At 47.4% G+C, this 26,649-nt stretch overlaps 1 protein-coding gene across 1 annotated transcript in view; it reads left to right on the top strand.

Moving 5' to 3' along the window:
- RNF220 (ring finger protein 220) overlaps positions 1 to 26,068 on the top strand; it is a 235,795-nt gene extending 209,727 nt beyond the window's left edge. Inside the window, exons 12-14 of the mRNA XM_009884860.1 lie at positions 13,486 to 13,594; positions 14,738 to 14,812; positions 25,444 to 26,068. Coding sequence (XP_009883162.1) covers positions 13,486 to 13,594; positions 14,738 to 14,812; positions 25,444 to 25,515 — 256 coding nt within the window. The 3' untranslated portion in view covers positions 25,516 to 26,068. The remainder of the gene's footprint in view (positions 1 to 13,485; positions 13,595 to 14,737; positions 14,813 to 25,443) is intronic.
- The last annotated feature ends 581 nt before the right edge of the window (positions 26,069 to 26,649 follow it).

The raw sequence follows: 26,649 nt of genomic DNA, 5'->3' as shown, positions 1-26,649 counted from the left end.
TGATCAAAGAGGCTTTAGCTAGCACCTTTTGAAGGATCCCAGAATCCTTTCCAAACAACGCTTGTGCTAATGCCGCTGTGAAGTGGGGGAGCGTGTGTGTGCGCGCGTGGGTATGCGTGCACACCTTGCTCCGCAATAACCTTGCCCCGCTAAAGCTTCAGTTCCGCAAAAGGTGCGAAAAGTCAGCAAAACCCAATAGAAATTATGGGAAAACCCTTAAGTGTCTTGCTGAGTCTTTCCAATAACGTTGACTTTTTTTTTTTTTGAAAGAAGCAGGGAGAGCTTTATTTAAGGCACTTCTATTTCACCAAGGTTCAGAAAGCAAGATGGTGTTTCAGGTGGAGAATTTCTAGCTGCTTTTTTTTTTTTTTCTCCTTCTTTCCTTTGAGATTCGTGTGTGATAAATAGTTTCTGTCCTGCCATTTAAGGAGTCTGAATGCTCTGTGTGCTTGTCTGTGTAGAGGGGTTCTGTTAAATTAATTGATAACAGGGATCAGAGCTAGAAGCCTACAGAAAAGGAGGGGGAAGGGTTTCACACTGTCTGTCTGCTTCTCACTCCACTGCTGAGCCATGATATATGGCGACCCAGCCCAACAGGCTAAATTGATTCATCTCTAGTTCCTGTTTCTTAATCTGGAGCTAAATTGGTTTCATTTTTCTTGTTTTGGGTGGCGCTTACAGGAAGTTTTTGGCAGCATCACTTTACTCCATTGTTTGTAACTTTAATTTTTGTCTTTAAATCTGAGCGTTATTGATTGACATGTTAAACCCTGTGTAGCATCTGATTAGCATTTTTAAAAGTGTCCAGAAGCACATGGTTTACCACCTGTGTCAGCTGTGCTCTCCGTTTAGAGCAGTGGCTAATAGAGTTAGCAGCGATCCGCGTATTGATCCTTCTCTCATAAGAATGACGTTCCTTCCCCTCCTCTCTTCCAAAAATAAGTCTAGGCAAAGAGAGCGGTGTAGTTTTGTTTGGTTGGGTTTTAATCTGTTAATACAGTATAGCAAGCAGTCCTCCTTTTGGCATGCAGCTGAAGCTCTTTGCTTAAGCAAGTTAATTTAATCTAAACTTAGGTTTTCGTGGAAGTGTCTCTTGCATGTAGAACGACTAGATGGGGTCTGGGGTAAGTCCATGTTTGTTGCCCTGCTCCTTCTGCCACGTTACGTCATCGATAGTTTGGCCAGGCTGACCTCATCTGCTTTGTGTTGAACTTCAGATGGCAGCCATGGGTAATGAGAGACATGGTGCTGGTCCCAGCTCTCCTTCGCAGCCATGCTAGGTCCTCGGTAGCTCGGGCAGGTTTATCACCATTGACCTCATCTGTGTGGCACTGAACTTCAGATGGCAGCCACAGGTAATGAGACTGGTCCCACCTCTCTTCAGCACTGCAGTGTGTCTCAGCCCTGCTGGGCTTTTCTCATCTCACCAACGTGAGGTGTCTGGGAGACATCCTGAGATGCTGAAGGTTCACAGGGAGAGGTAACAGAGCGTCGCATCAGCTGAGCTCTGCCCGTCTGCTGAAGACCCTCTCCACCGCAAAGGCAGAACTCAGCTGGTGCGATGCTCCTTTACCTTGACACAAGATGCAGCTGGTCCCTAATTGCCCAGGCATCCTCCCCGACTCCTCCACCAACGGCGTGCTCTCAGCCAAAGCACCGGTGTGCACAGAGAGCTACAAAAAGCACCTTCCCTGCAAAAAGTCTTCCTTCCCCCTCCTTCCCGAAATGCCGCCTGCGAGGGTCTGGTGCCATTTTGAAACCGAGGTTCCCCGGGGTTAAAAGCCAGCATCTTAATTCAGAGTGCCAATGTTCAATTTTGCTTTCTGCCACCAGACTAGATTGCAGGCCAGCGAGAGAGTCTGGGTTAGTGGCCCACTGGGTCACCTCCCATTTGTTTTCCTCAATTTTGTGTTGTCATAAATTCATTCCAGCCCGTTGTGGTTGATCAGTTTATCTCCGCCGGGGCAGGGAGCGCTGCGAGCATGATATATGGCACAGAGCATTGTAGCCAGCCTCTCCATGAATCACTCCAGCTGTTTGGTGTCAGCCCCAAAGCAAACAGGACCCGGCCGCTGAGCGTTGACTACGATGAGCTCAGTATGGGAAGAGACATGACGTATGAATGTTTATTTAATAATTCTCTAATATTTCCAGCGGAGTGTGGCTGTGCCTTCTGGGGGAGGGGTAAAAGGGGGGTGAGGTTGAAGAGGGAAACTCTAATCTGTTGGGGTGGGTCATAAATCAGGTAGACAACATCATTAATCAGGGATGGGACAGAAGTGGAAGGAGGTGGGACTGGAGCTGCCATCCTTGGTGGGAAGGGGGCTGTGTTCTCTCCTTTTTTTTTTTTTTTTTTTCTTTTTTTTTTTTTTTTTGTAAAACAAATCTTGTTTCTGATTCTGCTTGGCCCCAGCCGTGCTGCCCGCCTAATAGCACACCCGGACTGCAAGGCTGTTTAAGTGAGTATGATACCTCTGCTATAAACCTTGCGATACGAGCCTGCCAAGCATTAAATCCCTTTATAATTATCTTCTTTATATAACACTTCATGCTCATCATGCTTCATTGGATGAGACGCTCGTTGGGTTAAAAAGAGGGTTTTAGAGACAAAAAGCAATTGTATTTGTTTTATTTTTCTCATCTCCTCTTTCCTCCCCTTCCCTCCCACCTCACCTCTTTCCAATCCAGCTGTGCCGAAAGCGTCGGCTCCAGAGGGGCTCTGGCGCGGCAGCACAGGGAGGAGCATCAGTTAAAATTAAAAAAAGTTTAGGTCAGGGTCCTCGTGCAAAGCATCGAGTATGTGAGAGCAGTTGGGGAGGCAGCAGCGTGTGTCCCGGGGACCCTGCCAGCAGATGGGCAGAGACGGGAGCAGAGCGAGTGTGAAGCCAGAGGATTAGCAGAGGCCTGAAAGGGAAGGAGCCACGCTTAAGCCGGTGCGTCAGAGGGCAACAGAAGCTGTTGTGAATTCACACTGGAGGATAAGCGCTCCCCAGCCCTTCTCCATAGTGTCGCACCGTTAATAGGCTTTGGTGGGAGATAGGAACGTTGTATAGCGAAGGTAGAATTAAAAAAATTAACTTGAGTCATGAATGAGCTAAACCTTTGTGCTCTGCTAAGAGAGAGCACGATGCTGCTGATGGGTCCAGTCCAAGATCATCCCGTGTAAACTGGAGACAGGATCCAGCCTGAGATTGTCAAAACCAGGCTGAGAAAGCGCTGCTGGTGTCCAGATTTTTGTCTTTATTAGGTTTCAGTGCTTCAGTAGTATGCCATACGTGCTTGTAATGTATACTGGTGTTCAGGGTGCATAGGTAGATGCCGCATTTCTTTATGAAGTGAGATTTTGGCATTACTTTGTCCTCCAGGTTGTGACGGTGGAGAGCGGAGTGCTGGGCTGCGTTTCTTTATTCTGCTGCCTCTTTTAACAGTTCAGTAGAAATTTCTTGTGCCAATGACGGTCTCAAACGTTATTACCACTGCGCCAACTGAAATTGTATCAGTGTCGTGGTTTATCATAGGCCAGCGGTTAACGAAGCTCAGCGAGGCAGGCATGACTGTATGAGCTGGGGGAAGGTGGTATCTCTGTTTAACGCAGCTGTGTCCAGAGGTTTGGTCTAATTCTCATGTCTTGGGGCAGTTTTCGATAGATTTTGACATCTTCATATAGGGAGGGACTTTTTATGTCTGTTGAACCAGTGATGAGTACTTTAGAGCTGAAGTATCTGCAAACCCAAGGTGGATGAGAGCTTTGGGGGCAGTAGCATCCCCGTCCCATAACTGGTGAAAACCCCAGGAAGGAATTTTATTCCTGTGTTGGGGGTGTGGTTTAGGCATCTCACCATTCGTTTGTCTTTCCCTGCCCCTTCTTTTCTTTTTTTCTTTTCTTTTTTTTTTTTTTTCCTTAGTTTCAGAAATGCTGTTAACTTTAATTTGTGGAGTTGCTTCCTGGGAGTGAAAAATCGATGGGGGGCTATCGCAGTGTGAAATTCGACTGTCACTATTGAGCTATAGAGTTAGCAAGATGTCTTAGAAGGTAAAAAATAAATCGTGGCCCAGCAAGTGCTCAGCTGTGCTATTTCAAAGGGGATATGAGGCTGATGGTCCGTTAGAGGGTACTTCAGTTAGATGGATGATGATTCCCTGTGAAATATTGGAGTTATTCCATAGGTAAGAGAAACTTTAGCTTATAAAACACAAACAGCTGCCTTCTAGCAGATGAATTCTGCCCTTAGATGTGTGAGCAGCTTGTCAGAGAGAGGACTCGTCCCTAAAATTAGCCTGTTGTGTTTAACAACGTCTCTGATGGAGCATTTTAGATCCTGCTGTGTTCCTTCTGAAAATATTTTGAGGATGTGACTGTTTATTCACATCCCTTACCTACGCTGCAAGAATTAGGGGGCAGGGACCGATTCTTTTTTTTAGGAAACGTTTGTATGGTGCCCAGCTGCTCTCAAGAGAAAACTTAACAATTATTTTTACATAGGCTGCGTTCCCTGTTTGGATGGAAATGTTCCTTTGAAGAGCAGAAAAGGGATCATGTTGTACCCCATCCCCTGCCAGTTTGCTGTCGCTCTCGTGCATCTGTTGAAGGGCAGCCCTGGCTGCGCAGGCTGTCTGCGTGCTGGCCTTAATGGGGCTACTGCTTTCTTTGGCACTTACTGACTATTGTGGCAGGACTCGGTAAGTGTTTGTGCTGTGCCAGCTGCTGTGTGACAACAGGATGATTGTCATTACGGCTCTTGGTAGTTTATGCATTCCTCAGACTATAGTTAGTAAGTATAAATATGAAATAGTACCAAAAAAACCCACCCCCTGTTGGTATTACTTCTCACTAAACCATGTCTGGGATAACTGTAGAGTCTGTAATTATTTCTCTTACACTTGCATGCACAGTTGCAATGCCGCTGAGGGGAGCTTACTCTTGCAAGAAGGAGTTTTAAGCCGCATTTAGTTGGAGCTTGGTAAAGATTTCCCAAACAATTTAATGACAGAAGAATTCATTGTGCTTTCATATCTCCGCTGCCTCTGTATCACAGAACCCAGCACTGCCTTTACAGCAGCAGTGTAATAGCAAGTAATGTAATTAGCATAGTTTAATATCCGTGTTGATTTTTTTGCCCTCACTTCAGTGTTGATGCTTGTCCTAACTTTACTCGCTCCCCACCACTGCGGGCACTTCATCCTATTTCTCATTTCACTTCTCTTTTTTTTCCTTTTGGATGGTTTCTATCCCCAAAAAGCTGCTGTTTCCCACTCGGTTGCATAAGCGTTCCTGCTTTTCCCTCGGATAGTCAACTCATGACCTGTCCTTCCTTGGCATTGCTGGTTTCCTCTTCCAGCTCTGGGACCACAGTTGGTTATGTGATCCTAATGTGCCGTGGCCTCCTTTAATAGCCTCATGTTTCTTTTTGAAGGCATGATTACCTTAAATGATGCTAATTCTGATCCTTTCTTTCCCCGTAAAGGAAACAGCAACAGTGTAGAAGTTCTAGGGCGGCAGCAGCAGTTGTAGGAAGCTGTCTGGAGGATGTGTTATCGCGCTGCCCTTGTGTACCTCCAATCAGCGGTCATGAATGGAAGTTCTGGAAAGCATATCACCTCCACGGTAAAGCCCTTAAAAGGCTGCAGATGAATCCAAGTGCTGCTGTAGTAACATAGATATTTCCTGTTTATTTCGGCCGTTTGGACGCGGGCCATGGGAGTAGAAGGCATTTCATTGTGCACAGAGGCTGGCCGCAAGACTCGGCTGCGTGTCCATCCTTCTGAATGCCTCTCAGCCCTAGGAATTTGCTATTCCTCTTCACTTCAGGGATATTTTATAATTTTGTGCCCTGATCGTCCAACCAAAGCTACCAATAATACCAGACCACCTCCAGGCCACCGTGAGATGACGGGTTACAGCTGCCATAAGTCTTCCAGTAGAAAAATGTACCTGCCTAGGTATACGTGGAACTTGGTTATAATCCAAACATGTTTACGTGTGGATGGAGGCAAGTTTCAGTGGGCTGGAACCTCCAACCCATGCGCCTCAGCAGGGAGAAGAGCTGCGTTTTCCAATTCCACTGCCTGCCTTCTGTGGCCCTGGCATGTATTAAGATAGAGACCATGATGCACCTTCACAGGTCTATTAGGAATACCATTAGGGTCACCAGGATGAAGGATACGTTTGAAAAGTGAACTGAGATATTAACACATTAGGCGAGCAGTCATTTCTATTTAGGAACTTTGTTTAGACAATCATTTTCTAACTCAGCCTGTGCTGCCTCAACAAAACCTTACTGCAGCAAAATACTCTTCCGTAGCATGGCTTTTTCCTTTATCGCCAAAGCTGCTCCAGTAAAGCAATGGGATTGCATTTATTTTCTCTTTGGAACAGGGGACATAGTCTCTAAATCGAAATCAGAATGACCCGTGCATTCTTTCCCCCAGCTTTCATGTCGAACCATAATTGCTCAAATGGCACATTTAAAATTTTGGCGCAAGCTCAGACTTTCACTCGCCGCCTTTTTAAATCAGTCCCAGTGGCCAGCGGATACTGCGTAGCCCTACAAATGCATCTAAACATGCTGACTCCGAGGCTCCTTCCATTCTGAATGATCAGCGGTGCCATCTGTCTCTGTTTTGATTGGGGCTGGGCACATGTGTCCCAGCAAAACGCGGGCCAAAAAAAAGAGAGAGAGAAAGAGCCAGTGCCTGAATTTACTTCCCGCTTCTGTAAAGACATTGTTGGGTTCTGTGTTACAGAGGCGGAGGAGATATGAAAGCATAATGAATTCTTCTGTCATTAAATTCTTCGGGGAATCTTTACCCAAGTCCCTAGTAAATGCGGCTTAAAACGCCTTCTTGCAGCGGTAAGCTCCCCTCAGTGGTATTGCGACGGTGCATGCAACTGTAAGAGAAATAATTCCTCTGTGGGGGAAAAAAAGAGACAACATTTTTGGTTTGCATCAAGATGAAATTAGTCAGAAGCAAACTCTGAATTTGGCAAGCAGATGCTGGTATTAACAAGTTGTGCAAGCAAGTATAAAATAGAGGCGCTCGTGACTGAGAGCGCCTCGGCGTCGTGTGTGTGTGCCCTTGCATGCACCCCGCTCCAAATTCACAACTTAGAACACGGAAATTAGAATGGGGAACATTGCATTATTCATAACTTGGCAACCAGAAGCCAGGGCACTTTGCCAAAATAAACTATTCTCTATAATTACAGGTGAAGCAACATTCTTTAATATCTTACAATACAAAAACATACATTAATCAAGGAAAGAGGGCTTTTTTTTTTTTTTCCTAGAGGACAATAAATTAGCATCCTTGCCAATTTCCTCAATACATGTGACAATGTTTTACAAGATTATAAGTCAGCCTTTTTAAAGGAGGTTAGTCTGAAAACAAATAAACCAAATAAATGAATTTTGTAGCTAAATAAAGGGGAAGCCAGCTCCTAAAACGTTGATGTCTTGCCAGAAGATTTGCTTTTAGCACTGGCATTCTCACAGACTGAGGGTCTAAACTTCACTCGGTGTGTTTTGACACAGCTCTACTGCAAACAGCTTTGCTGGGCAGTTTGCTGCTGCTGGGGATCTGGCCCCTTCTGCCACAGCCGGCTCATCTAGTGAAATAAAAATCACAGTGCATCGTGCCAGTACAGTAGCCGGCATGTTCTGGGGCGATTCGCAGTCAATCTGCCACCCGTGCCTCACACTGGAGTTCTTTCAGAGACTTAACATACTGACAATGCTTGAGCTGTGTCCCTTTCCCTTTAAAGCCGTCTGTGACTTTTCTTTTAAAATCTTATTTATGAATTTAAGTGTTTTGCTTGTTTAGTACCAAACTTTTTTTTTTCAGCTTTAAGTTACGTTCTTGCACTCCAGTAAGTGCAAAAGGCCTTTGTGTCTGTATATCTCGTACTGATTTCAGTAGCGCTCACCCACATCTGCCTAAATAAAGTCCCTGTATTATTGGCTATAGCACTCGCTGCAGGTGACACTTGCTAAATTGAAAGAGGGCGGCGGATTCTTCCATGGGGTTGAAAACAGGAGCAGTTCTTGTCCCGGAAAGCTTAGGGTTGGTTTTAGTTAGTGTTTGAAACTCAGCAAGGGAGTTGTGTTGAAGACAGCGTATGAGTGCGAGCCAAGCCAGCATCATCGTGCTCTGCCATTCGGCAGCGTTACCGGTGTCACAGCAGCTATGCGCAGCATATTACAGGCTGATGAATACATGGTCTCTTGTCTGAAAAAGTTGCCCTCTCACCCAAAGGTAAATTGGCTATGAGAGAAGGCTTGCAATTAATTGATTGTGCACTGATGTTGGGGTCATTTTTCGGATCATTTTATCAAGTCTTTAAGATTTGTGCCCCGCACAGCGAGGACTGCAGTAGGCTTTCTCTTCTGCAGCGCAGTAGCGGTTATGTTAATTGTCATCTGTGGCCATGGTTGGATATGGCCAGGAGCAATTTCTCTGCTCCTGGAATCTTACTTTAGCTTGACTCTGCCTTCAAAGCATCGACCGGTCTGTTTCTAATATTTATGATATGTAAGCTGCTAGCGACCTGACCTCTGCCCCTGGTGCAGGGAAATGGCATGTATGTTCTGCTGGGATCAGGTTCTGCACCTCGGACAAGGGAAGATAAAGGCTTTGTTTAAAAATAAAGACATCACTCTCGGGTTTGTCAGTGGTACTGTACGTTTTCCCCTCTGCCGCTCTGTGTTTACAGGCATACAAAAAAAAAAAAAGTATGAGGAAGAGAGAGGAAGGTCAGAATATCAAGTGTCAAAAGTAGCCCATGAAATTTTATTGGTGGTGCATTTAATCAGTGCTAAGCATTTTTTACAAGGTACATACAAACAGTGGAACTGTAAAAATTTATGGAATACTGTGTACAGTGTGGCCGTTTATGAAGAAAGGAAAATTTATATCCAGTTGAACGAAACCAAAGGGGAATGTTTTATGGCAACTCCTCAACAGTGGGGTACATCAAGTGAGATCTGGGTAAGGGGAGGATGGGGTATTCGCAGGGGCTCACTGATCTTTGAGGTGGGTTTCTGCTTCTTCAGCTGCTGACAGTGTGCATCTTCCTGTGGCTTTCAAATAGGCAGGATGCTGGATGCAGTGATGGTATGCTGCTTTATTTTTTTCCGTACAATGGAAAGAAATCACAAGTGAACAGCTGCTACTGGTATCTCTGGTACGAAGCTCTCACTTTTGGGCTCGTTCCAGTCCAACAGTTTCTTGAGCAGCCCTTAATATCCAGCTGGGAAGGGTTAACTGAAGCCAATCACTTTGACATCAGCATTTTTTTGTTTCCTTTTTGGTCCAGTATTTTGTTGATGATAAAGCACAGACTTAGTCAATTGAGAGATTCCAGAGCTGCAGAATCAGAGATAATTTAATTAACGGAATTGCTTGTGATTGCCCACTGGGACAGCGGGTAGGAATTGCTCGATTTAATTTGGAGAAACAAAGATCACATGCATGCTAATGTTTGACAAATAACCAGCGTTTGGGTTAAAGTTTTTTTGCAAAGGAGCAGGGGGGCAGCTGATTCCCAGGGGAGATTTCCCAGGAGGCGATTGCTGAGTTACAGCTCAAAGCTACAGATAGGTCCTTTTTCCTCTTCTGTGGTATTTTGTGCCCTTCTTCTGGCCTTTTACCTGAACAAACCAAAGATTTGCTCAGAGGAAGAAAGTTTGTTCTTATTTTCAGTAGAAAAATATGCATTGGGCACAAAGGCTGAAAACTATCGTGTGCTGTCTGTCCAGTTTTATAGACTTGCTCGCTGGTACCCAGCATCCTCATCTGTGACTGCCAACTTGCTGAAGAGTTATCCACAAAGTCCAGAGAGAAGTGCAAGACCAAATTTCCTCCACAAGGAGCTCTTCCTTCATGTTTTTGCTCTTATATAAACATTCCCGCTCAGGTTCCCTGGTTTGTGATGGTGTAGGTCCACAGTAAGTAGAGCGTGGATGTGCCCTCTTGGTATGTTCTCAGCCAGGGAGGACAACGCAGGTATCGGCGAGGCTGCTCACACCTGTGTGGTTGGAGAAGCACCAGCGTTGGGGCTTGAGGCATTGCTCTTGGCAGCGGTCGTGCTCAGCGGATCTCTCCGGAGGCTGATAAATGACGTTATCCAAACACGTCAAATCAGAGCGCTGAGGCGCAAAATTGTTAAAAGAGTCCTCCCACATCCAGCCATGAGGTCAAGGCAAAGCCGGGAGAGCAGGGCTGTGGAAGACGATTCCTTCTTCCCTATGATTCCCTCTGCCTCCCTTGGCAGGGTGACCTGTACACAGCCTTACGCCGTCGGTGGAGTTTGGCTTTCTGACCCTCGCTCCACCCCGGCGTTACCCTGTAAAAATATTGCACAGGCTGCTCCCAGCTGTGTCCGGGCAAGCGCACACGAGGTGTGCACGCAAGAGGGAAGCCTGAGGGAGTTCCCAAGATTGCTGCTGCAGGAAGAGTTGCTCCTAAGCGATGCTTATCTTTAGGATACAAGCCGCACGTTGACGGTAAAATGTCACTAAATGGAATGGCATGTGTCCCAAGTGTGCTGGCCACCACGGGAGCCAGACACATGGGAAGTGACTCTTGTCTTTATTCCATCCCTGGAGGTAGTTCCAGTTTCCTTTATTTACTAATGTTCTCCCTATTTCCCTTGACCTCATTTCCTCCGGCTTTTCGGAAGCAACCATGCAATTATCGCTCACTTTGGGTTGACCCTTGGCCGCCACGTCCCTGGTTGCTGCTGCTCCAGGAGGCTTTCCTGAAATCTCAAGTGCAAAATACTCGCTCATGGCCAGAATCTCTCTCTTGTGAGATGGGAGCTGCGTCTTTGGCACTATGCTGTGCGTCAGGATTTGTCCTGAGAGCACACTTGGCAGGGAGATCATGGAGTTTAAAGTCTGTCACAGCTGAGCTTTGTTCAGCTCTGGGAGATATTGCAGCGGCTAAAGCTCCCTCTCTTACCAATGCACCCCAGTCTTGTTAATAAATGTATATTTAACAATGTCTGGAGCGTATGAAGTGATAATAACTAAATCAATACCTCCCACATTGATTGTCCAGGATCCCTACAGCGTGACGCACGCAGCGGTGCGGTAATTTTCCAGCTAACTAGCACCCTGATCTACAGCCCTCCTATTGATTGGCCATTGTATCAGGCAGCCTCTGAGCATTATTGCTTATACCTCTATTCAGCCTCCTTTTCTGATTCATTCGTTTATTACTGGACAGGTGCGATTATCTCAGAGACTTTCCGAAATTGGCCGATGGGGGTCAGCCATTTAGACTTCTATAAACAAACCATTTTCTATCCCCTCTAGTTGTTGCAGAGGCAAATTTTTCCTTTTCAAGCTTTGACTGTTATTGGGCTGGGACTGGGGATGAATTGGCCTTTGCTTGGATCTGCTCGAGGATTCCACTTTTCCCTTTCCTTGCTGAGTCTCCTGCCCTTCAGAGGAGGACAGATAGCTCCATGGATAGTAACAGGAGAATTTAGCAAGAGTTGAGGTTCTGCTTGCTACTCACTTTGGGCAGGAGCCACACTCACTGCCTTTTAAAACTCCAGTACCCTGATGCACACAGGAAGAAGTGGGTTCCAGAAAGTCAAATTCAACTGCAGCCTTCATCCAGCATCAGCTCATTGATGGGCCAGACTGGAAGGGAAATAATTTTCTTATCCAACAATAATCCTCAAGCTTTTCTAGACTTTCTTTGAAAACACTAACAACTCTTCCTTGAGGGTGAGAACCCAAACTGGGAGAAGATAATCATTTATACTATGAGTAGGAGCAAGCAGGTGTTTCACAGTGGGGAGTGCTGTCTCCTACTGAAGCTCTTTCATTTTGCTCCAAAGAATATTTATTGATAGCAAGACTTGAATCCCCAGTGTCCCTGTCCCCAGGCAGTCCTCACCCACTAGGCTATCACGGGACGTGTATTTCTTTGCCTTTTATGCAGTTTTAAAATTGTTACCATTTCATAGCAACTGCCATTTGCAATGAATCTCCTTCTGATGAAGGTCTCACCTCGGTTAGTTCGTGCAGAGAGTGTCTGATCTGTACAAAGGTAGGAGTGAAGTTGGAGAAGCTTTATAACACTGGTACTTAACCATATGCACTCCTGCGGCTCCAGTTCCTTCTGAAGTGTCATAATTAGAAAAATCACTCAAGATCTTCTCAACTAGCTCTCTTTCCAGAGCCTTGGGAAAAGCCAACAGAATCACCTCATGGGAGATACCTCAGGTCCCTCCCTGCGTGCCGGCGACAAGTGACTAATGAACAAAGGAGCGAGAGTGTGCGTGCAGCTGGAGTGCTGAGATTGCAGCTCACTTTATTGGTCGTAGTAATTCCACTAGATATGGTTTTAGCCACCTGTTGATGAATCATCCTCTAAAAAGGTAGAAAACATAGGCGCCACTGTGGGTTATGTTGCGATTGATGCAGCTTCTGGCAGCGAGGTACTCTTCAGGTTCTTCTGAGCTGGAGTCTGCTTGGACAGGCCTGAAATTCCTTGACGTACGCGAGAATTGCTGGTTTGTTTTGGGTTTTTTTTCCGCAAGAGTGAAAGCCTTAATGTCAGTGCAATGCTCTGAACCTTTTCTGGGGGATGCTTGAGGGCCCCTCCCTGTGTCTGCACTGTGTAGAAATAGGATTTTCCAGCACGCTGGAGTGACACATCCTTGTCTGTAATGCCCCCTGCATCTCATTTCCTAAGTATTGCTGTCTGCCCTTGCTTTTAGGTTGGCAAGTTGCTCTTTTCACCAGCCTTGCAGAACCATGAAAATACACTTGCCTGCCCTCAGCACAGCGCCTCTGTGACAAAAGAGATAATGCTGCCCATCAAAAATGACCCTAGGAAATGGGAAAGCAGAGATTGTAAAGCTGCTTTTATAGCCACCCTGTTGGCACAGTGTCCATTGCTTTTGGTTTCTCCTTTTTTTTTTTTTTCAGTATTAGAACCCAAAAAGCTGGGGGTTTCTTTAATATAAAGGCATTGTGTTGATCCTGTGTAACGAGCTGATTGTGTGTTTCGCAAGGTCGATGGCCAGCAAAGACCTCCATTCTCTAAGGGGAAGAGCAGCTCCTGTTGCCCACAGAAAGTTATCTTACCAGCTTTAGAGCAACATACAGAACTTTGTCCAGAGCATGGGGTCCTAAGGAGTCTCTTAAGGGAGACAAGAAAAGGGGCAGAAAACAAAACAAACAAACAAAGTGTTCTTTAAAATGCCCATGTCTTGTGGAAACTTGTTCTGTGTGAAGTTGGCAGCCCCAGCCCCGTTGTGTTCTGTTGTGATGCGTTTGGAAGTGTTAAGTAGAACACCTCAAAGAATTCACAGTGGACTTTTCAGGAATTCTTCTTCACCACAAGCGGGATGTATTAGTTCGAATGTTGCCATTTCCTGTGCGGTACCTGTTGTGGGATCCTTTCTCCCCCTGAACTCTTAACAGTCTTGTGTGCTCAGTGATGCTCACTCTCCATCATCTTTTGCAGAATTACAGAAGACTCCGCAGTGACAACATTTGAAGCGTTAAAGGCTCGTGTCCGTGAGTTAGAAAGGCAGCTTTCCCGTGGGGACCGCTATAAATGTCTCATTTGCATGGTGAGTAGCACTCCACTTGTGGTAATGAATCAGAAATGTCTTGGTATCTTTGCCGAGGAGGGGAGAAGCTTTTCTCCTTTTTTGAGTGGAGTCGGGGAACTCATCTTTGTCCCTATACACCAATTAGCCTTCCAAATGAGGGTGCTAGGTCTTTTTAGCAATTGAAATTTCTGCATGCATTACATTGTTCCATTGGTATTTGTGGCTGTCCATCTGTATCAAGGGCAAGAAAGCCGCAACTTTGAAAGACTTTCAGCCTTCCTACAGAAGACTCCTAGATACCAGCGTCCTCTTCCTGCAAGCGCAGATTTGCATACATAGGAGAGAGCAGAATCTGTGATCTGGGACCCACCGTATGATTTGAGAACGGGAATGTTGCCTGAGCGTTTAAAAGTTGTCGATGTCCTGCTTGCTCTGTGGTGATGCTGTGGCCTTCTTAAAGAAGGGCAGCAGCTCCCTCTGATGGTCTGAGCCTGCAAAGCTTTGCCTCTCCTGTTAGGTTTTTATTTTGCTGGTAGAGGCAGAAAATTCTGCTTGGCGAAGGGCCCCCTCTGCAACTTCAACTTGAGGCATGGTGCTCTCCCAGCTCACGACTTGTAGGTATGGGGGTGCAGTTCCCGTCTCTCATCCCACGGACAGGACAACAGTTTGGTGCTGATTTCCAGAGGGTTATTAGCAATGACAGAAAATACTCAAGAGAAGGCACATCTGCTGAAATAGCAGCAATATTCTTGGGAGGTAGCTAAGCCGTTCCTGCAGAGCTAAGAGTTGTGATAAGGGTTAATCTTACCCTGTCACTGGTTTCTGTGTGATCTTGTGACCTTTCTGATGAGAATAATGGCAGGTGGCCACAGCAACTTCAGATGCTCTTGCGATAACTGTACTGAGCCAGGTCACCACTTGAGTGGATTATGGGCTTCCAACAGGAGTTCTGGGAAGCCAGAGAAATGGACTGCAGGAGACTTTCTACCTCTACTGCAAAAACATTGCAAAAATACCAACTTACGTATTACACAAACTTATTTTTTGTAATACAAGATACAAGGCAATGTTACCCACAGAGAAAGGCATTGTGATGGGGTGGGCAGCAAAGAATCAGTAGGTCCCTGCTGTGGAAATAACCTGTTTGCTTCTTCTCCTCAGGACTCCTACACAATGCCCCTGACTTCCATTCAGTGCTGGCATGTGCACTGTGAAGAATGCTGGCTGCGGACTCTGGTGAGGCTCTTGGCTACTTTCTTCTTGACTTCTAGACTTTTTCCTCTCTTTTGGGATACTTTATTTAAATCACCACGGGGAAAGGTGCTTTTTGTTTTATTTTAAACAATCCGAGTGCTGTGCCTGCAGACTTTTTAAGCCTTGTTGTTTAACACCCCACTCTAGCTTTGACTTCAGTGAGTTTTGTTGGAGTTGTCGTGACCAAAGTGCAGTCCTGCCCCTTGCTTGCTCCTCTGCTGCTGTGGGGACAGCGATTGCTCATGTAAGAGTTCTGCACTGGGGACAACCTTGCCTTACAGTAATTTCCTGTGGGGCATCCATGCAGAGAGGTAAAGCTGTGAGAATGGAGGCCAAATCCACTGAGATTTCATGGAATGGGTAGTTTTTGAGAAACCTAATATTCCCCTGAAGCAAAGGGAATCATCTTCAGGCTAGATGATATGGAAGGAAGCGTTTATGAATATGAATCTGTATTTTTCAGATTATTTGAAATAGCACTGTGCAGTTTTCAAGCGTATGCCATTCTGTTTGGAAGATTAGGGACTACCTTGAACATTTAATAGGTGACCTAGTGCAGTAGTAATTTATACATGTATTAAAGGACATCGGGTTAAAATTTGAGGTGTTATTAAATAAAGTGTTTTCCTTTCCTGTGTTAAAACTGTGGGCTTTATAATCAGCCTTTAATGTCCCCTGTGCAGCTGATTTTCAAGCTTTCATTTTGTTCAGGTTGGGGAGTGGGAAATAGTCAGTTGTGCTTTCTAGTTCTCCTGTTAGCAAGATGATACAGTGTTGGGTTGCAAAAAATGTAAGGGAATGCCACTCCTAAAAACTGTTCCTGTAAGGCATTACAAAATCTACTTTATAGAACACGTTGTGTGCTTGGAATTACGATTAAGCCGATCATGCTCCTTTAAATCCTGCCTTTTAAAAGTCTTGTCCAAGAAAAGTTACCAGGACGGTGAAGTGCCTGTGGGCTTGAGTACTAATAGCAACTCAATAACTTGGCTATCCCTTGGGCTGTATTTTATAGCTCTTCAGCTACACCCCGTCACTATTTAGATTATACAAGCTTTTGTAAACATTTTAGCAGCGTGTTATAAAAGACACATATGTGGGTACGTAGCTGTGAGGTGTTTGGATGAATGTGTGCTCTGCCACCTTTGCTGAGTGAAGAGTGACTTTGTCCTTCAGCAGTGCTACAAGCAGAGGGTAAAACGCTAATTTCTTTTTCATTTTCTTTACTCTGAAGTCTTTGTCCTCTCCTCTTCCCAGCAGCCTCAAGTCATCTAAATCTGTGGCACCAATTTCGGGCTGTTCTTAGGTTCGGCAGCAACTTAGTTCAACTTCAGTCAGGCCCCTTTGTTTCACGTGCAGCGGTCACGGCTGCCCATGAGAACCAGGAACCCCCGCTCCACGTGCTGCGGGGTCAGCATTTACCCTTCCAGAGGGGGAGGGTGTTATCTCCCCCCTAGATATCTGCGAGGAAGGTGGGGATGGAGCTGGCTGTGTGCTCTCTGCACGTGGCTCTTCTGCCGACCTGGCAAGCGGGATGGGAATAGTCCAGCAAGGCATCGTGTTAGGACTTGGCACTTGCATAGGGGAAGCAATTAATAAGTGGCTACTCATGTGTTCCCCAGTCCTAGCCTCTCCCTGCAGCCCCCAATTTATTAAACTAGGCCTTTTCACGAGGCATGCTTGCACTCCCTCTCCCGTCTCAAAAAAATCTCCCAGCCTGTGTTCGCATGTTTCTAATGTAACCATTAAAATGTAGCCCGAAGACAGCAATAAAAACCCTGGAACGCCTTGGTGCTTTTGTGTCTTGATCAAAGTCAATGTGTGTAATCTCGTTAAGACTGCCCTCCTTCCCCCCTCCTTTTTTATGAATTTAATGGCATACAGCAGCTGGGCTCAGTGTTTAATGCTCACCAACCTGCATTGTTCTAATTAAGGTATCTCCTTTTATTTCGGGCACAAAAGAGACTCTTGTTTTTTTTAACAAGCGAGGAGCTGTGGGATAGTGTGTGTAATAATCGCTGCTGTTACCTTTCCCTGGGTATAAAGCTGGCTCCCCAGCGGGGGCGGGAGGAGGGAGCCTGCGCGTGCAGCGCACATGGAAAGACTTGGCTGGGGGAGAGGGGCAGCATTTTTCTTCTGTTGTGCAATAAACAATTTGTTGGAGTTAATAGGAGTTGGGGCGGGCGGGTTGTGTCGGGCTTCCGGCCCCTTTTGAACATTCTGGAGATCTGCCATCCCTGCTGGTGAAAAGTCCCCTTTCTCCTGTGTGCCTGTGGTTTATATGCCCGGCCGAGATCTAATATTAAATTAGAGTGTGAGTGTGTCTGTGAGAGAGAGAGAGGGAGGACCATGTCTTGAACAAGGTCCTGGAACCGAAGGCTCAGAGCACCTGGGAGCACTGCAGGGTATTGAAGACAGGATGAAATTTGGTCTGTCTATGGACCAGAGGAGGTAAAGTGGTTTTTAAAAGGTTTAAGGTTTAAACGTTTTCTAGGATGCAATGCTACAGTGATCTGAGCATCTCTAGTATCCTGACTTCCATGGTGTCTAGGGCACGGATGAGGATTGGATCTTTAAAGTGCTTAGGCTTTCTGAAGGTATAATTTTTGGACTTTTGGCTCTTGATGTCCAATTCCAAATTATAACCATTCTGTTGCTAAGGGAGAGGGGTAGACATTTTTAACCACCAACTCTACGAATGGCTGCTGGGTTCTCTGGCTTAAGTACTGTTATGCTAGACCTCAATGAATCAAACCAGCTCCAAGTTCTGGGGATGAAACATCCATTGGAGCAGGCTCCATCTCTGTCTCCTGTTGCTGCGTTGGCTCAATGTGAAGGAAAGGCTGGGGTTGCAGAAAGGGACCCTGGAGATGGCTTAAGAGAACCGAGATCACGGTGCTCACTGACTTATCCAGCCCTTCAGGGCCAACAGAAGCTGCTTGGTTAGATGGTCCTCATCATGGTGGCCATAGAGAAAGAGAGGAACCGTCCCTTTACTCAGCATCGGGACATGATGAGTTGAGTGGTTTTCTCTCCTTCCACTTGCTCTGTGAGCAGAACCGGTCTGTCTGAGGGCTGTGGTCCAAAGGACACAGGCTAAAGGTGTGCTGTACGCTGCGTAAGCTGTGGGCAGGTCTGTGGTTGTAGGCACGATAGGAACGGAAGCAGGAGTTGCTTGATGCCATGTGATGCTGCCTGGGTTCCCAGGTAATCATGTTACCTCTTTTGTTTGCTGGTTTTGTATAGCTGTGTCCATACCGATGAGCTTGCTACTCCCTACTTGCAACCAGCACAGTGACATTTTTCATTCATCCGTCCTGCATGCGGAGAGCTAGTTGATATCTTCAGCTTACACAGAAACTGAGACACTAGCCTAGATTGACTTCCCTGTGATCCCTTTTGGAAACCCCTGAAAACACGTGCAGGTTCTTCAAAGGCAGGAGAGGAAATGGTGTTGCATGAGGGAGGCTTAGCCTGGGCTGCAGGAGGTGGGGTTCATTTCCCTGAACATCGACCGTCGTTGCGGAGGGTATCTCTTCTCAACTGGTTGTTGGAATGCAGCCCTGAGTGGTGGGGATGAATCTCTCTCTGGAAAAGGTTCATCTGCCCCTTCTCTATCCTTCCACATTAACTGAGATGGATCCTACAGCTGTTAGTGGGTGAGATTCATATTTTCCTTCTTCTGGAAAGAGTCTTCTGATAGTAGAGATTGGCAATCTGCTGCAGTGCTTTGCTGGGGAGGTTTGGAGCCTCCGTCCTTGGAGGTGTGAAAGAACAGGTTTGATGTGTGTCCATCAGCAGTAATTCGGGTTGAGGTGATCTTGCTGGGGGGAATGAGTTGGTGAGTTCTTGAGGTCCCTCTGAGCTTGTAGTTCTGTGATCTCCCAAACCCTGGTATCCTTCCTTATGAAGTAAATGGAGTTAAAAGCTAAGTAAGGTGGTGGTTTGCTGGTGATGGAGCTGTCGGTCGGTGCAGGCATGCAGGGGCCGAAAGAGGGCAGGTTTGTTTGAGCAGGTGACGTTTGCTGAGTTTCCCCCATCACCTGTACAGCCAGATCCAGCATTTTCTATGTGTATTTGCAGACCCCAGGCTTGTACTTGCCTGTCTTGGGCTTATTTGAAAATGACAACTGCAAAAGCAGGAAAAAAGTCTCTTCTAAAAAAACCTTCTTCGCAGAATATGCTTCCAGGGGATCCATCGATAGATATGTATGCTCTGCACTTGACATGTTTATATCTTTGGTAGATTACACTGCTATCTTCTTAGCCTTGTCCTATTTCTAGGCTTTAATACCATATATCCCGTGTGGTCTGGAGTATTTTTGTAAGAAACAGCACAGATACAGAGCAATCCTTCTGGGTGATTCCTTAGTGCTTCCAGCAACACAGGGACCTCCTGAGTCAGCGGCTACCTGGAGGATGCTGCGCTTGGTCCTTCCTGATGTTCCTATCTGCCATGAGGTTGTCCAGTCATTTATTAACATATTTCCGTTTCGGCCTCCAACAACCTGTGGCGGTGAGCTCCACTCTTTGAGGCAGCTCTGTGATAAAGGATGCTCTCCTGATTGCTTTAACCCCATTACCTGACAGCTGGAGGTCCCCCACATCCGCAGGCGTGGGGAGAGGGGGCTGTTGCCTTGGTTGAGAATTGGATCTTGGAGTTCAGTTCCTCTCCTGGCAGAAGCTGGCTCTTGGTTTGGGTCCTTCCTGTCATCTCTACTTTGGTTTTCCTTCCTATAAAAGAGGCAAGCTTTGAGCCCAGGTTTGACGGTGGCACTGGGTAGGCGAAGTTGCTCTGTGTGTGTGTGTGTTTCTCTCTGTTCCTGGTAGCATATTCTGCTTGGAAATTGCCCAATTTTAGACCCACAAGACAGCAGGAAGTGCCTAAATCCTTCCTTTTGAGTTTTCTTGCTTTAGCCAATTTATAGCAGACGTCACGGCTTTTTTTTTTTTTTTAAGAGGCAACTTTAAGACAAAATACTCCAATCCTTCCTGGCACCATGTGAGCCCTAACGACTTCTCAACATCTCAGCTCTCGTTAATGTATTTTTCAAACTACTACCCCAAGTGATTAGCCTGTATTGTGGATCAATCACTTGCCAAATTTTAATTAAGAAAGGAGGAGAAAAAATAAACTCCATCCTGGTTCCAGCCCCTTTTCTTTGCTTTGTAACAGCCCTGGAGCAAACTTCTTGCAGCAGACCTTTATAAACCCCTCAAAAGTGGGGTTTATAATGGAAAAGCTGAGGTGGCCTTTACTCTAGCACACGCAGCTATAACACATCAAGGCTTTTCCATGAAGCTATGATGAAAGGAGCAGAAGGACCTGGAAAAAAAAGAAAGAAAGAAATGGCCGACAGGTGGGACTTATTATTCCACAGCATTTTTATTTCAAGGGAAAAGTTTAGTAACCCCAGCTGGCAGGTGAGCAGTAGGGGAGCAAATGATTTTTCATTGTGCCTGTGCCAGCATGCGTGTGTGTGTGTGTACAAGCTTATGTGCTTCTCTACGAGAGAGGAGAGCTTAAATGCTAGTGCCAATAAATGTTGTACACCTACACCGAAAAGTCAGATGTAAGGAACAAGGTTCTAAGCAATTTAAATCTAAAAAGGAAAAATCAGGACTTAGTTCTGAATTTAACACACATGCTTATGTGTGCAGAGGATGACAGTTTTATATAAAAAATAGGGAAAAAAAAAAAAAGAAAAAGGCTTCCCCAAGGGTCCAAAGTCATTATTTTTGCTTGAACTATTTAATACCAAGCATAAGTACTAGAGAGACCTGGAGACCCAGGCTCGGTGTGCCACGTGCAGTCAGCCTGCGCAGCACTCGGGCCAGGCTGCTGAAGGTCTCTGGGATGCCATCGCTCCCTCCCGTGTACCCGGGCTTCAGATGAGCTGCCCTTCCCACATGCAGGTGAAGCAGCATCCACCACTGCCCTAAATCAATGTGCAATCATGTAGCTTTTGCAGAAAATGGGTCAAGCTACATGTGGTCGGGTTCTGCCTTCTGGTGTGCTCGAAAACTTGGTCCTGGCTGCCCGTGTGCGGCTCTCAGCCTTAGGTGGGGAGAGTGATCCATCCTCCTAACGCCATTGGCATCTGGTGCAGAAAGCAGATCTCCAGGACAAGAGGATGGCAGGATAAATCCACCTTTCTCTGTGGTGTGAAGGAATTGCATACCTGCCCTTGCTTTGCCACGGAAGAGGAGGAGCAAAGCTGCTGTTGGTTTAATCGGGTTTGTTCTGCCATCCTGTGGGATGAGCGTGGAGGACTTGTGCTTACAGTGAGCACCTGCGCAGCCTTTGGAGAGACCTGGGCAGGGTGGCTTTCCAGGAATCTGTCCTTCCAAAATGTCCCACGTTGAGTTGTCTGGTCTGTGTTAGTGAAATTGGCCTTGCCAAGGGTCACAGACATCTGCCTGCAGCTGTCTCAGCCCACCTCCAAATCCCAGAACAGAGCACAAGGTGGAAGACAGCAAGATGGCAACAGCTGAGATTTGCTTTTAACCAAAAGGAACTCAAGGGGGTTCAGTGTTCCTCCCCACCAACCAACAGCCAAACATCTCCAACTTCAGCAGAGCTAAAGGAAAATGGCTGCTGAAGTGCTGTTCAGCTTTGCACAGGAGCACCGAGGAACAGGGGGGCATGGGTTTAGGTGGCAACAAGCTCTTTCCTTCATCCTTCGCCCCAGACCGAAGGCAGGCTGAGGCATTTGATGGGTCAGGAAACTGGTCCTGCAAGAAGGTACCTCTCCCTGCTGCCTTTTCCAGAGCGGCAGAAGTGCCAGCTACTTGGTTGGATGCTTTGCTGCCTCTTGCCAATAAGCTTTGCCTGTCTTGGGAAGGAGAGCATGAACACAGATGTGTGCAGTAGTCACATCTGGAATGCCTTCAAGTCCCCCTGCACGCTTACTTCTGCTTGTCAGGGCACACAGGAAAGGTCGAATGGGCAGCTGCCAACTGCTGCCCCTTTGACAACATGCTGTGAATTAATTCCTCAGCACCTCCTGCCACTTCCCCTGGGACCCTCCAGCTACAAAGACGATGCCAAGAGGCCAACCAGATGTAACAGGCACCTCTGAGGACCGGGGAACTGCGTGGTGAGGCAGGCCTGAGCAGGGACTCGATGGAGACAGGCTGTTCGTGGCATTTGTGTCCAGATTAGTGACCCCCTCCTTGGCAGCGTCGCTACATAGCCTGGCCCACAGTGGCTTTAAAAGTGGCAGAAGGTGGCTTTAAAGGTGGCAGAACGGACAGTGGGGTGGATTGAAAACTGGCTGACAGATAGAGCTCAGAAGGGTGTGAGGTTTGTAACAAGTGGTGTTCCCCAGGGGTCAGTACTGGGTCCAGTCCTGTTCAACATATTCATCAATGACCTGGATGAAGGGATAGAGCGTACCATCAGCAAGTTTGCTGATGACACAAAACTGGGAGGTGTGGCTGACACGCTGGAAGGCTGTGCTGTCATTCAGCATGACCTGGACAGGCTGGAGAGTTGGGTGGAGAGAAACCTTATGAAGTTCAACAAGGGCAAGTGTAGGATACTACACCTGGGGAGGAATAACCCCATGCATCAGTTGGTTGGGGGCTGACCTCCTGGAGAGCAGCTCTGTGGAAAGGGACCTGGGAGTCCTGGTGGACAACAGGATGACCATGAGCCAGCAATGTGCCCTGGTGGCCAAGAAGGCCAATGGCATCTTGGGGTGCATCAAGAAGAGTGCGGCCAGCAGGTTGAGGGAGGTCATCCTCCCCCTCTTCTCTGTCCTGGTGAGGCCATATCTGGAATATTGTATCCAGTTCTGGGCTCCCCAGTTCAAGAAGGACAGGGAACTGCTGGAGAGGGTATAGTAAAGGGCTACAAAGATGATTAGGGGATTTGGGCATCTTTCTTATTAGGAAAGGCTGAGGGACTTGGGGCTTTTTTAGACTGGAGAAGGCTGAGGAGGGATCTTATAAATACTTATAAATACTTAAAGGGAGGGTGCCAGCTTGATGGCAACAGTCTTTTTTCAGTGGTGCCCAGTGATAGGACAAGCGGTAATGGGCACAAACTTGAACATAGGAAGTTCCATCTAAACATGAGGAGGAACTTCTTTACTTTGAGGGTGGCAAAGCACTGGCACAGGCTGCCCAGAGGGCTGGTGGAGTCTCCCACCCTGGAGACATTCAAAACCCGCCTGGATGCCGTCCTGTGCAACCTGCTGTAGGTGACCCTGCTCTGGCGAGGGGGTTGGATTAGGTGATCTCCAGAAGTCCCTTCCAACCCCTGTCATTCTCTGATTCTCTGTGAGAAGGGGCAGACGTTTAGATTTTTCTCTCCTGTCTGTTGTAGCTGCTGCAGGACGATTTTACTGGGACATGCAAGGTTAGAGCTTGCCCTTTTCTAATGCTGGAAATCCAAAGCTCTGGTGTTGAGCACAAGCGAAGAGGCATGTTATGTAAATAGGTTCTGTTGAAGTCCAGTGCAATCAGTCTTCAATTTCATCAGGGTTCTAAGCCTTTCCTTCCAGTTGTGGTTTGTGCTTCCCAGTATCCAGCGTGCCAAGTCCACTCTGTGAAAACCAGTGTGTGGGGCTGCCCCATGCATTGCACGGGCACAGTGGGATGGTCCCTACCCCAAAAAGCTGAAAATCTATACAGACGTGGTAGGTAGAGCGGGGATAAGATAGATCCCGGGCAGCTGGAAGGACATGCCCGCAGGCATCAGCACCAGAACTAGATGCACCATCCAGACCACCAGTTGTCTATCCCACTGCCAGTCTGTCACTCACCCCGAGAGCGATGTCCAAGGTGTCTTGGGTGTCTGTTACATGTTTCATTCAACTCTAGTTCAACAGGCCTTTGTACGTGGCTGTTTTAGATCTTGGGTGCAAGTTCCCACGCGTGTCAGGGCAGCAGCTCAGCCACTAGCAGCAAGGAGAATCAAACGGGAGCCTGACTGCTCGGCAGTCCAAAGCTCAAGGAACAGCGAGCATACAAAGTCCATGTCTGCCAGGAATAACGCGTGCTGCGAGCAGGGGGTGGCTGGTTTGAGGCTGGTCAAACGGGGGCTTTTCAGTAGTAGTCAGGACTGCAGAGCGAGCATGACTTGCACCTTCTCGCAGCGACATCCCTGTGAATTACTTGCACCCATGTAAATTTTCTACACCCGGGACTCTCTTCTCCAGATTCTCCTTAGTCTGGGGAGCTTCCCGGGGAGAAAACCCCCATCCTCTCTCTGCAAGTGTTGTCCCAGAGCAGAGAGGACCTTTTCTAAGGATGCTTGCCTTTTGTCAGCAGCAGTGCCAGCTCCTCTGCTAGGGATGTCCCCAAATGCAGGTAGCAGTACGGAAGCAGTGTGGCAGGGCACGGTCCCGCCCTGCCACTCAGTCCGCGTCCTGCAAGCTGCCACGGGTGCCGCAACAAGCCCTGCTAAGGGAGAGCAGCAGCATCGCTGGACCGAACGCCTTCAGTTCTGCCAGCAAGCCCTGCGCGAGCCGCCGGGCTCTCACAGGGCGTGTTGCATCCCCGTCAGCTCGCTTGTCGTGCCGAGCGCTGGGTGTTAGCTGCTGGGGGAGCCTGTCTGACAGCAGGGAGCAAAACTCAGGGTGCTCGGACAGAGCCTGCGCTCAGTTCTGTGCGGCAGGAGGTCGCGTTGAGGCTGCAGTCGGTGGTGGAAGCCAGGGCATCCCAATTTCCTGCACTGCTGCTGCTGTAGACGGGAGGCTGCCCCACAGCAGAGCCATCTTTTCTGTCATTTTTTCCATCAACTGTCTGTCACATCTGCCAATCTAATGATGACCGGCTTAGGTTGACCCCGATTCTGAGGCTTATTAACACCCTCTTGCTGTCAGGCTCGGTGACAGATGGCACATCAGCCCCCGTTTTATTTCATGTAGTGTTCATGTCAGCCACCCATTACCTCGCCCTAGTTCACAGTTTACCAGTTTCAGCTCACCTTGGCAGACCAGACTCATCTGCGCAGCATCTCTGCAAGCTGGGGAAGGACCAGGACAAGGGGTTTCCTTCACGCCAGCAGCTCTGGGGCTTTCGCAGGATGGCTGAGGCAGTCCTGCGGTGTGCTGCCCTAAAAGGGATGGTCCCCATCAACGCCACCATGAACCGGTTCAGTCATCCCAACTGAAACCTGCACGTGTCGTGGTGGCTGGTTGTTTTTCTGCCTGCTCGGTGACCTGAACTGGCTCATCGGGGGCAGCAGGCGAGCCGGGGAAGCAGAGAGGAGCAGATCTGCCACGACAGTGCAGTGGGACGGGGCGCTCAGGCCAGTCTGTCTGCAGAGACTCCTCTCCCAGGAGCTGCTGTGTTTGGTGACACGTTCTGGTTCTGGGGTTTCAGCCTCCTGCAGAGCTCCTGCCGCCGACCCAGCTGCCTTGTGCCGGGGACTGGAGTTGGACGAGGGGCTTGCAGGGCAGGGATGAGGGGCCTTGGGGCTCCTCCTTCTCGCAGCTTGTGTCCGCTGTTGGGCAAGCATGGCCCTGCCTGGAGGGGAAAGGGGGTGGCTTTGTCGCCCCTGCGCCTGTGCTGCTCCCCCCGCGATCCCAGCCCAAGGGCAGGGTCCTGCCGGTTGTCCTCCTTCACTCTCTCACGCTGTTCGTCTCATCTGCCGGTTGCAGGGTGCCAAGAAGCTCTGTCCCCAGTGTAACACCATCACGTCTCCCGGAGATCTTCGGCGCATCTACTTATGAAGGACCCAGCGGGAGGGCGGGACCCAGCTACTCAGCTCAGCTCATCACACCAAGGGGGAGAAGAACGACCGCAACAAAACAAAACACAAAAAAAAAAAAAAAGACGTTTTAAAATGTAAAGGAAAAAAAAAAAAAACAAACCAGAGACTCCAGACATGGACTCGAGGATACAGGAGCAGCGGGGAGCCTCGGCTCCCAGGTCCCGCATGTTGAGACCTCCTTCAGCATCTGCAGCGGGCAAAACCAAACCCTTTGTTGTGAAGCCCCCTTTTTTAAAAACCAGAATTCCCCATCCACGCGTTCCCTGGAGCTGGCTTTGCATCGCGGATGGCTCATGAGCCCTCCTTTGGACTGTGTTGTTGACCACTCTGCCCCCAGGAGACTGGGGAAGGGACCCTTGACAGAAAGATGTTAAATAACCTGTAACTTGTGTTCTTTGTTCAGTTTTTTTTTGTTTTGTTTTTATTTGTTTTGGTTTGGTTTTTTGGTTTGGTTCTGTTTTGGTTTTTTGTGGTGTTCTAGTGATAAAAAAAGGTTTAAAGAAAAAAAAAAACACACCCAAGCAGAAATGAAGCACATGTAATATAGATTATATATGTTTACAATGTTGTGTATAAATGGGATAGACTCAAACATTACATACTAATAAGTTTCCCTTTCTTTTTTTTGGGTTGTATTTTTTTTAAAGAAGAAAAAAAAATGAGCAGAGAACATTAAACCCATATTTTTCTTGGTTCAGCAAAGTTTTGGCATTAAAGTCATTAGTTTAAAAAAAGTATATATATACATATATATAATATAAATGGTTTAATGTTCTGTGGTGTATATTTCCTCATTCAGATATGAAGTTAACAGCTTTTAGTAATGGCTGTAGCATTGCCCATAACTTACAGAACTTATGGGGAGTAGAGGAGGTGGATTTTTGTCATTAGTTGTAGCTAATGGGGCTATTTATAATAGAATCGTTATCCCCGGAAAGACACGGCTTTTAACTCCTCGCCGGGCGACCGGGCAGGGTTGGGGGGGATCTGGCTCAGCCCCCCTTTTGCCTTTCCCAGCTGGGGATGGGGCAAAGGGGGTGCAGAGCTGGAGGGAGGCAGCCTGCCAGAGCGCTGCCCTCTCCCCCCCCCCGGA

Source organism: Charadrius vociferus, unplaced genomic scaffold (genome assembly GCF_000708025.1).
Source record: "Charadrius vociferus isolate BGI_N301 unplaced genomic scaffold, ASM70802v2 scaffold163, whole genome shotgun sequence".
Taxonomy (NCBI): domain Eukaryota; kingdom Metazoa; phylum Chordata; class Aves; order Charadriiformes; family Charadriidae; genus Charadrius; species Charadrius vociferus.
This window is presented reverse-complemented; position numbering and strand designations above follow the sequence as displayed.